The sequence below is a fragment of the Bison bison genome, unplaced genomic scaffold (assembly GCF_000754665.1).
Source record: "Bison bison bison isolate TAMUID 2011002044 unplaced genomic scaffold, Bison_UMD1.0 scf7180017864175, whole genome shotgun sequence".
NCBI lineage: Eukaryota > Metazoa > Chordata > Mammalia > Artiodactyla > Bovidae > Bison > Bison bison.
In genome coordinates this window covers 725,274-737,068 of record NW_011494747.1, presented here as the reverse complement: position 1 = coordinate 737,068, position 11,795 = coordinate 725,274, and the positions used below count along the sequence as shown (strand labels likewise).

The 11,795-nt window shown below is 37.8% G+C and overlaps 1 protein-coding gene across 1 annotated transcript in view; it reads left to right on the top strand.

Annotated features, from left to right (window-relative positions):
* The window catches only part of ORC5 (origin recognition complex, subunit 5), an 88,395-nt gene that overhangs the window by 3,719 nt on the left and 72,881 nt on the right, over nucleotides 1-11,795 (top strand). The window contains exons 2-4 of the mRNA XM_010842283.1: nucleotides 431-523; nucleotides 3,029-3,229; nucleotides 8,088-8,162. Of these exons, the coding sequence (XP_010840585.1) occupies nucleotides 431-523; nucleotides 3,029-3,229; nucleotides 8,088-8,162 (369 nt within the window). The remainder of the gene's footprint in view (nucleotides 1-430; nucleotides 524-3,028; nucleotides 3,230-8,087; nucleotides 8,163-11,795) is intronic.

Genomic DNA, 11,795 nt, shown 5'->3' with positions numbered 1-11,795 from the left:
ATAAGAGTCAGGGACACGACTGAGCGACTTCACTTTGACTTTTCACTTTCATGCATTGGAGAAGGAAATGGCAACCCACTCCAGTGTTCTTGCCTGGAGAATCCCAGGGACGGGGGAGCCTGGTGGGCTGCCCTCTATGGGGTCGCACAGAGTCGGACACGACTGAAGTGACTTAGCAGCAGCATATATATAGAGAGAGAGAGAGAAAGTAATGTCATGTATAAAACATAGGCCAAATATGATTTTTCCAGGAATTTTGAGAAAAAGCAGAGTTGAATTTAAGTAAGTTTAAAGTGTAATGATGAATTCACTAAATGCTCACTATTGAAAAAATTTGGATTAATTTATCATGTAAAACTTTTTCAGAAGTTGATAAATGTTTATTTTATGTTTTGTGTGTGCAGATTGATATTTGCCTTTTTTCCCCTAGAGACATCATTTCAGCTTTCCGTCTATTTTTATTTATGGACATACTGCCAGTGGAAAGACCTATGTAACACAAACTTTGTTGAGAAGTTTAGAGGTAAGATTACCCCAAGCTCAGTGTTAATTGATTTTTATTTGTAGACTCCTAGAAATGGAAGGGATCTGGGAGATGTTTAGTTTAAACTTACGTTTGTCTAATTTATTTTTTAATCTTTTCTTTGTCCTCACTCTGTCAGTAAATTGAACAGTAAATGTGTTCTGTGGATTCTGTGTCATTAATATCTTGACTCCGTGTAGCTTTAATCATAGCCATTGCTGCTGAGTTTCATTTATTGTGTTTGTTTCGTTTATTTCCACAACAGTTTTCTAAGAGCAGTCTGTTCTTCACCCTGCAGCTAGTCCATGAAAATCTTAAATAAGATCTTCAGCAAAATGTTCAGGTGTTTTGCTTGGTATATAAGACCCTTCGTGAGCTGAATTCAGTTTATCTTTCATAATGTAATGCCTAAGAATTTGAGACAGAATCTAGCAGGCTCATGTTCCTCTTCTAGGTTCACCCCTTAGTGCTCTCCCCATCTGAAAAGTGGGGCTAATAGCGACGACATTTGGAATTTTTGTGAGAATTTAGTGAGTTAATATATGACAAGTACTTACCACAATACTTAGTGTATAGTAAGCACTCAGTAGAGGTTAGATGCTATTACTCATGATTATTGCCACACCTCATTTCGTATCCTAAACCAGGGATGGGCAAACTTTTTCTTTAATGGCCAGATAGTAAATATTTTAGACTTGTGGGCCAGGTACTTTCTATTACTACCTCTCAACTCCTCCTCAGTAAGAAAGCAGCTGTGGACAGTATCTATCTGAATGGACTTGGCTGTGTTCTCATACAGCTTTATATATCAAAAGACTGTTGTTTGCTATTCCTGGTCCCAACTTTAGCTCACAGTTTGTGTGTTTTGTGTGGCATACTGGAGTATTGACAGTTCTTGCTGTTTCTTACTTTGAACCCTGGGCATACCCTGCTCCCTCTGCTTGGAATCACTTTCTTACACTCATTCTCTCCACCTGTCCTACCCTTGAGTGTGCACGGTCCTGGCTCAGGCATTTGTGTTTGTAAGTCCCTGTAGGAGGTGTCCAAAAACAATGTATTTTGAATAAAAGCATGAAAATTTAATACAAAAGTTCCATATTTAAGGACTGTATTTCATTTTTTAATGTATCATGATTTTTGCTGCTAGTTGATCATTGTAATAAATGATGATTATCACGACTTTTCATACAAATTTACAAAGAGACGTTTAGGATATGTTGCCGTTAAAGGCCATAGATGGCACACAGATAGCAGTAAGCAAGACAGTTACTCATAACAGAGATAGTGTGGACTCTAGTTCATAAAGGAGTGGGGGTAAAGGATGTTCAGAAAATGCTGGTGAAATTGTGCCTAGGTAAATATATTGTAGCCTTATAGTGTTCCTCTGGAAAAGAAAATCTTTATTGTGTGAGATTTATAGAGCATCACTAAAACTGGTTATGTTGTTTAGTCACTAAGTCGTGTCTGACTCTTTTGGGACCCCATGGACTGTAGCCTGCCAGGCTCCTCACTCCATGGAATTTTCCAGGCAAGAATACTGGAGTGGGTTGCCATTTCCTTAGTCAGGGGATCTTTTCAACCCAGGGATTGAACCTGCCTCTCCTGCATTGTCAGGTGGGTTCTTTACCACTGAGCCACCAGGGAAGACCACAAATAGTTACAGGTGCCATGCCTCTGAGCGATCAGTACTGCTTTGTGATTTCATTTTGAGAACAGACTATATTTGTAAGTCTTTTGTTTCTTCATTGCTTCTGGAGTTAACTTCCATTTTGGTAGTTCTTTAAATGAAAAGTTCATTCTCAATCCTCACAGGTGGATTACTGTGGTTTCTAACTCTTAATTAGCATTTTCTTAAATCTAGGTGTGTCCATCATTAAAAATATTATCTTAAAATTATAAATAAATTCTTACTAAGAATTTTAACATTCACGTGTCCTTGGGGTTCTTTTTATGAATTCTTTAGAAGAAATTACAAGTTTTCTTTGAATCCCTGTTGGAAACAAATGAAAACTCAAATAATTGAAGTGAGTTTAATGGAGGGACTGTTTTACAAAGGTTGAAGAAATATTAAGGGAACCAGTAAGGGATGGTGATGTGCTGAGAGCCTGTAGCTCCCTCAGACTTAAATGGACCATCAGAAGGAAGTGTAAAGGCCCCAGCAAGAGGTGTAATCTGTGACAAGGGCCTGCCCATCTCAGCCTTTAGGAGAAGATGGGGCCTCTGTCAAGCTCTGGGCCACTGAGGGATGGGAGAGGGAGTCAAGGGAATACTCAGTTTTTTTCTCTCACCATTCTTCGTCTGTCTCCTGGTTCTTCCCATTGACTGAATCCACTAGATCCAGAAAAACTAGAGTCTGAGCGATGCAGTCTGTAGTGGTCAACCTCGCGGGGCACAGAGCAGTTTGGAGAATGGTGGGGTACAGATTTAGAAGGGCAAACGGGATATGAGCAAAGCCATTATTGTGTTTGTATGTTTTGTATTTACACTTTTTGTTTTTGTTTTCAGCTTCCACATGTCTTTGTGAATTGTGTTGAGTGCTTTACCTTGAGACTGCTTTTGGAACAAATTTTAAACAAATTGAATCATCTTAGTTCTTCAGAGAGTGAATGTTCTACTCACATAACCTGTGAAATATTTAATGACTTTGTTCGCTTATTTAAACGAATAACTGAAGCTGAAAATCTCAAGGATCAGACTGTATATATTGTAAGTAATTTAATTTCATTATATCATCTCTTACTTGAAAACTGATCTATGAAATCAGTTTCCATTTTTTTTTTTTTTTTTGAGATCTGTTAGGTACAGTGCATTGTATAAGGTGCTTATGTGATATAAAAACTGTTTGATATATTTCTTTTTTTAAACTGAGGTATAGTTTTTCAATTGAGGTATGTATAGTTGATGTGCAATATAATATATGTTTCAGGTGTACAGTGTAGTACACCTGAAACATTGATTCGGACAGGGAGGCCTGGCGTGCTGCGATTCATGGGGTCGAAAGGAGTTGGGCACAACTGAGCGATTGAACTGAACTGACTCCATTTATAGTTATTATAAAACATTCACTATATTTTCTGTGCTCTACAATGTATCCTTGTAGCTTATTTATTTTATATGTAGTAGTTTGTACCTCTTAATCTTCTGCCCTTATGTTGCCCCTTCCTCATTCCCTGTGCCCACTGGTAACCACTGGTTTGTTTTCTATGTCTATGAGTCTATAGATGTAGTTCTTATCTAAAGGGAGCTTCAGTTTTAGTAGAAGAGTTATGATATACTCATATATGACTACATGTAGAATGTGATTAGTGATAACATTGATAGGCAAAGCACTGATCCAGGTACATCTGGTACAGCCTTATAAGGTGATAACATCTGAGATGGAGCTAAAAATATGATTAGGGTGTTAGTAGAAAGAAAATAAAGAAGAGAAATTTCAGATGGAGGGAATTAGGCAAAGGCATGTAGATGGGAATGGAGCCTAGGGAATACCAAATACTCTGGTCTTTGTGGGTTATAAAATATGAGGGAAGACAAAGAAGACTAGAAAAGTGGGAGGGGTAGATCATGGAGTGTCTTGAAAACCATACTAATGTGCCTTATTTCGTTTCCTATTCAGTGAGAGGAAGATGTAGAGCAACAAACATGCTTTAGGAAAATTGCTCTGAAGGCATGTTGAATAGATAGATTGGAGGGAATTGAAAGACGTAGGCTAGACTCTTTTGAGGCTCTTGTAACTGTTTTCATTAGAGGCAATTTGGGCCTGGATTAGAGTTGGGGTAGAAAATGCAGAAAAGAATAAATGTAAGAGACAGCAAAGGTCAAATTTGTCAATTGTGTATGGGGTACGTCTGGGGAAGATGAATCATTTGATTTTAGATTGACTTAGTTTGAGTTTAACTTGTTAGATCAATTTGAAAATAATTAGCAGACAACTGAAAGTATATAATGTGCTTTATGTTAGTGAATTTTTTATAATACTTTAATCTTACTTTAAAAATGATTATCTCTGAAATTGAAATTAAATTTTAATATAATACCGTTTCATAGCAGCTAAGTTATAAACTCATTGAAAGAACTAAGTTTTATGCCTTCTTACATCTTCTTAAATGTATAAAACAGTTCCTTCCACTTTTTAATTTTGTTCATTTATTTATGCAAATATCCCAGGCACTGTTTTAGATACTGGAGATAGAACAGGGACAAAAGAGTCTTCGCCCACTTGGGGCTTATAATCTAATTGGAAAAGGTAGATAATAAGCAAGTTAATATGTAGTATGTTGGATGTGGTACATTAGAGTAAGGCAGAATCAGCTGTGGGGGTGGGGGGTGGGGGGAATAGTTATTTTCTAAGTGAGAAGGGCAGAGAAGATCTCACTGAGATAATGATAACAGACCTGAAACTGGACGGAAGTAAGGGGCAAGCCATGAAAATATCTTAAAAAAAAAAAGGAGTATTCCAAGCAGAGAGATTTATGTGAGCATACAGAGATTGGAGTATCAAGAAGGCCATTTTGGCTGGATTAGTTAAGAAAGAGGGGAGAGGGGTAATGCTGAGAAAGAAAAAGTACAAGATAGAAGCATGCAGACTAGTGTTATGGGTTGATTTGTTTCCTCCGAGAAGTTGTTGAAGTTTCCTCCAAAAAGTATGTTGAAGTTCTAGCCCCTAGAACCTCAAAATATGACCTTATTTGTAAATGAGATCATTGTGGTTCTAGTTAAATTGAGGTCATACTAGAAGATTGGGCCCCTCATCCAATATGACTGATGTCCTAGTGAAAAAGAAGAAATGTAGAGACAGGCATGCACACAGGGAGAATGCCACATACTTTAGTATGTTGCCACAAGGCAAGGAATTATCAGGAGCTAGAAGAGAGACCTGATACACCTCCTTCTCTAGCACCTTCACAGAAAGCATGGCCTTGCTTGATCTGATAGTTACAGCCTCCACAACTGTGAGATAATAAGTTTCTCTTAAACCACTCTGTTTGCCTTATTTTGTTATGGCAGCCCTAGGAAACTGATACAACTAGTTACGAAGTTTTTGTGCAGCTGAAGGAATGACCTTGTCATGATCTGAGTGAAGAAAACTACAGCAGGTGGGGTCTTGCTGAGGGGAAAAGTCCTGAGGAATTTGGTTTTGGGCATGTAAAGTCCAAGTAGAGATGTTGAGTTGGCACTTGAACACTTGGTGTCTGAGGTCAAAAGAGGTCCAACATGGAAATACCATTTTGGGTTTCTGAGCATATACTTGAAGCCGCAATATAGGATTAGGTCACCAGCAGAGTTAGAAAAGTGTTGAGTCCAGTGACTGAGTACTGTGGTGTTCCAGTATTGAGTTAGTGAAGAAATTAGGAGACAGAAGGTATCATTGATGTACAAATAAAACTTAGATAGTGAATAGTCTTGGAAGTCTCTCTAGGCTTCTCCTTTCTTGGACCTTTGACTAGAAAAAGTAGGCTTTTGTTGGAGTGCTTTTGGTCTCTTCTCCTTGGCCTTTCTGTGTTGTAGGCTTCTTCAGCTCTACACATGAGGCAAGAAAATAACTTAGACAATTCACCCTCCGAAGTGAGTTGTCATTCTTCTGGTCCTGAGGTCCCTAGCTAGTTTGCCTTCTTTCCACCTTTCAGAGCCTTATTTGTTTTGTGTGTAATACTCAAGATTCTTAATTTAACTTAGGAGGAATAGGAAAAAGTACATCTGCTCCATCTTAGAGTAAGTACATAGTAAAGAATTAACAACTGCTAGAATAGTTTGGCACCATTACCTTGATTTATGCTAAGGCTACTTAAATTTAACCCACAGTTGCTTCTTTTTAACATTAGTACAAATATCACCATGGTAGAAGAAGGCATATAAAATTTTAGTATTATTATGAAAATAGTTTTGACCTCACCAACCTCCTGATAGAGGATCAGAAACAGCACACCCCCCTGCCCTCACCTTAAAGGGGCCTACAGATCACACTTCAAAAGCCAGTGATACAGAATATAAGTTGATCTTTCACTGGGTAGGATAGGCGACAAGATCATTGGAGGAGAGAGGGATTTAAGAAAATAAATAGTCTACCATATCAGAAGGAAGTCATTTATGTAGATTTTTAAATATGCAAAAAATATAGGAGTTATGTTAGAAACATGATAGTCAGAAACTGTAACATTTAAAGAACAAGGAGGAAAGACCCCAGAGTGTTGGATAACTCCAACAGGTAGAGTTTCAAAGCTGTGTCTTCAGGGAGGAGGAGGGATCAACATTCTGTGAGGAGCCATGAGGAATCAGTAGGACCCAACTCCTTTTTCAGGCCTCATGGATCAGTGTAGGCATTCAGTGTTGTTTGTTAGATGACTAAACATTAAAGGTGAAAAAGTTTCTAGGTGTTTAGTGTAGAACATTTAGAGTAATTTTGTAGAATATGCAGTTATTTAATATATGAATTGGTAAGCTTCAGCACTTAGGAAATAATGCAGAAAGATGTTTGAGAATGTTTTCTAGTTAGTAAACATCCTTACAAATCAAGTCTATTAGATTACTTTCATGTAAATTACTTTTAAAAATGTTTGAATTTGAATTAAAATTTTAACTTCTTTGAGTATTAGTTATTTGATAATTGCTTTTAAAGAAGTATCATTTATTAAAATACTATCAAACCATTAATTACAATGGGTTAATTATATTAAGTTAGAAGAATGAACTATTACTGCTTCAGCTTTGTGTTTTGAATTAAAATGGGCATACAAATGGACCAATTTATTTGAATTAATCTGTGTGCTGTATTAGAGAGTTTTAAATGGAAATTGATGGGAAAATTGCATATTGAGAATACATAGTTGAGAAACTAATTTGTTTCTTTTTAGCAGTAAATAACTTTAGCTTTATTTTGTCTAAATGAATTAGGAATGAAATATCTTAAGTTGATTACTCTCGTACATTGTTTCAAGCTGCCTATTAATCAGCAAAACAGATATAAAACATTTTGGATTATTCAGGGAAATAATATTATATTTTCTGAATTTTAATTTTATTCCTAATGTAAATGATTATAATTATAATCCCAGTAGTATTATCATAACACTGAACAAAAATTTAATCTTTCTTCACATGTTTGGTTTTCTAGCTAAAGGGTTTAGCATGCATTTACAAAGTTCAAGCAAGTAAAGTTTTACATATTGAAATTTAGAATTTTCTTCTATCTCTCGGGTCAGAAAGCTTTGTAATTATTGGTATGTGGTAGACATTTATCTTTTATTAAGTGACATAAAAATGCATGTAGTTTTATTTCCTGTATACTTATAAGAAAAGGTCCTTAACATCCTAATTCACTGTCTTTTTGACAGTTTATCTTTAAAACCTTTTTAAGTGTAATTATGACTTATTCTCTAAAATTTGGGTTAAAACATGTTAGTAGACTTATTGACCTATTTGAAATGTCTTCCATAAATTTTAATACTCTTTAAAATATTAATTCATGTCACATTTTTTAACATGGAAGGTTCAAATCTTGAATTATGTAAATGTTTTGTGAAAGGACTTTTAAAATTGATTTTGACACTGTGGTTTTTTAAACAAGGTTCTGGATAAAGCCGAGTATCTAAGAGATATGGAAGCAAACCTTTTACCTGGATTTCTTAGATTACAAGAATTGGTAAGTGATGTGTGAATCTTTTTCCCCTATGGCCTAATCAGTAGATATGTGTTGTCAGTTTTTTCTTTTTGCCTATTGGATAGCTGAGAAATAATCTCTTAATATAAATTTGATATGCATTTCTCTATTATGAGTGAAGTTGAAGATTTTTTCAAAGTTTAATTGATTTGTACTTTGATCACACTTATTCTTCAGTTATTTAGCTTTTATTTTTGATTGTGAAGTGGCTAATACTACTTTCTGTTAAAAGAATTTAGGTGTTTACTAGAATAAATGGTGGGAAAGGGCTAGACTTTGAACTGTCTGCAAGAATTTTAAAATTTTCTTTTCAGAAATATAAAATAGAATGATAGGTCTGCTCTGGATCATCTGACATTCTGTCTCATGGCCACTCAGTTATTGGAACCAACTTTGTGTGTCAACTTAAAATCGTGTTGGCACTGAATAATATTAATTCTAATTGTCATGGTTTCATAAGAAAAGAAAGGGATAAATTTACTGTGTATCAACATACGTGTCAGGCGAAAAACAAGTAATAATACAATGGCAACAACAGATAGTAGTTTATAGTAGTTTGAGTAAAGGAAATCGGTGAGAGAGTTCAGTTTTCACCAATATCAGTTGGTATAGGAATACTAAACTCAATAGGCTATTTCCTGTTAGTACCATATTGATGAAGTGAACAAAGATTTAGTTTAAGCAAAACAGTAATGTTCATCATATTCAAATAATGTTAATTTAAGTTTTATTGGCTTTATAGTCTTCTATTTAACTTATAAATTAAAAGATTGGTTTTATAACTTTATAAGTACCTTGAACATAAGTAGTTTATACCTACTTAGTTTTACGTCTCTATTATTTAAGTATAATATTAAGGGACATTATAATAAAAATTATTGGTTGGGGCATAAACTTGGATTACTGTAATATTGAATGGTTTGCCTTGGAAATGAACAGATTATTCTGTTGTTTTTGAGATTGCATCCAAGTACTACAATTTGGACTCTTTTGTTGACTATGATGGCTACTCCATTTCTTCTCAGGGATTCTTGCCCACAGTAGTAGATATAATGGTCATCTGAGTTAAGTTCACCTATTCCAGTCCATTTTAGTTCACTGATTTCTAAAATGTAGATGTTCACTCTTGCCATCTCCTGTTTGACCATTTCCAACTTGCCTTGATTCATGGACCTAACATTCCAGGTTTCTATGCAGTATTGTTCTTTACAGCATCAGACTTTACTTCCATCACCAGTCACATCCACAACTGGATGTTGTTTTAGCTTTGGCTCTGTCTCTTCATTCTTTCTGAACTTATTTCTCTACTGATCTCCAGTAGTGCCGGAGCCAGCCGGCAAAGTCGATCAGGTCCCGAGAACGTGCACGGCGTGGCTGAGAAAGAATACTACAGCAAAGAATACTACAACAAAGATGGGGTCCAGAGTTTCAGACACGGCTCCACAAAGGGAAGCGGTCTGACCACGACTTTATTCAGCATCGTATATTTATACAGGAGAGCGTGAGAAAGACAAAAGACAGTTAACTTTTTTCTTGGTTGACCTATACATCTTACAAAAAGTCACAAGAAATCTTGAGAGCATGGGAATGGCACCCTGTTATTATTTCTTACACCAGATAACATTTCCCTGTGCGTGAGAAGTTTGTCCAGAACTCCAGGTGTCTGCAGTAAATAATCGCCTAATCTCTGGGGTGGCGGGACAGAGAGCCATGTTTGTAAGCAAACCCTCAAGGACTGAGGCAGCTCCCAGAGCTGTGTCCTTCAGACAAAGGACCCCATTCTCACGGGCAGCTCCCTGCACAGTAGCATATTGGACACCTACCGACCTGGGGAGTTCATCTTTCAGTGTCCTATCTTTTTGCCTTTTTGTACTGTCCATGGGGTTCTCAAGGCAAGAATAATAAGTGGTTTGCTATTCCCTTCTCCAGTGGACCACATTTTGTCAGAACTCTCCATCACGACCTGTCTGTCTTGGATGGCCCTACAAGGCATGGCTCCTCATAGTTTCATTGAGTTAGACAGGGCTGTGGTCCATGAGATCAGTTTGATTAGTTTTCTGTGATTGTGATTTTAATTCTCTTGGCTCTCTGATGGATAAGGATAAGAAGCTTATGGAAGCTCCCTAATGGGATAGACTGACTGAGGGGAAACTAGGTCTTGTTCTGATGAGCGGGGCCGTGCTCAGTAAATCTTTAACCCAAATTTCTGTTGATAGGCAGGGCTGTGTTCCCTCCCTGTTGTTTGACCTGAGGCCAAACTATAGTGGAGGTAATGAAGATAATGGCGACCTCCTTCAAAAGGTCCCATGCATGCACTGCTGCACTGCATACCCCCAACCCTGCAGCAGGCCACCGCCAACCCATGCCTCTGCTGGTGACTCCTGGACACTCACGGGCAAGTCTGTGTCAGTCTCTTTTGCAGTCACTGGTCCTTTCTCCTGGGTCCTGGTGCACACAAGGTTTTCTTTGTGCTCTCTAAGAGTCTGTTTCCCCAGCCCTATTAAGTTCTGATGGCTGAGGGCTTATGTCATACCCAGGTCTGCTGCACCCAGAGCCCCTGCCTCTGAGGCAGGCCACTGCTGACCGTACCTCTGCAGGAGACGCTCAAACACAGTTCTGGCTCAATCTCTGTGGAGTCTCTGGGTCCTGGTGCACACAAGGTTTGTTTGAACCCTCTGAGTGTCTCTGGCGGGTATGGGGTTTGATTCTGAATGCAGTTTCGCCCCTCTGACTGTCTTGCTGGGGCTTCTTCTTTGTCCTTGGATGTGGGGTATCTTTTTGTGGTCGGATCCAACATTTTCCAGTCGATGATTGTTCAGCAGCGAGTTGTAATTTTGGCATTCTCACAGGAGAAGATGAGTGTACCTCCTTCTACTCCACCATCTTCCTCCACCACATCGTTCTGCTCCTTGTTGCCGGTGAGCTGGAGTTTGCTGCTCCTGAGAAATCAGTATGCGGGTCAAGAAGCAACAGTTAGAATTGGACATGGAACAGCAGACTGGTTCCAAATCAGGAAAGGAGTACATCAAGGCTGTATATTGTCACCCTGCTTATTTAACTTATATGCAGAGTACATCATAAGAAATGCCAGGCTGAATGAAGCACAAGCTGGAATCAAGATTGCCAGGAGAAATATCAATAACATCAGATACGCAGATGACACCACCCTTATGGCAGAAAGTGAAGAACTAAAGAGCCTCTTGATGAAAGAGGAGAGTGAAAAAGTTGGCTTAAAACTCAACATTCTCAAAACTAAGATCCTGGCATCCAGTCCCATCACTTCATGGGAAATAGATGGGGAAATAATGGAAACAGTGAGACACTTTATTTTTTGGGGCTCCAGGATCACTGTGGGTGGTGACTGCAGTCATGAAATTAAAAGATGCTTGCTCCTTGAAAGAAAAGCTATGACCAACCTAGACAGCATATTAAAAAACAGAGACGTTACTTTACCAACAAAAGTCTGTCTAGTCAAAGCTGTGTTTTTTCCAATAGTCATGTATGGATGTGAGAGTTAGACTATAAAGAAAGCTGAGTCCTGAAGAATTGATGCTTTTGAACTGTGGTGTTGGAGAAGACTCTTGAGAGTCCTTGGACAGCAAGGAGATCCAACCA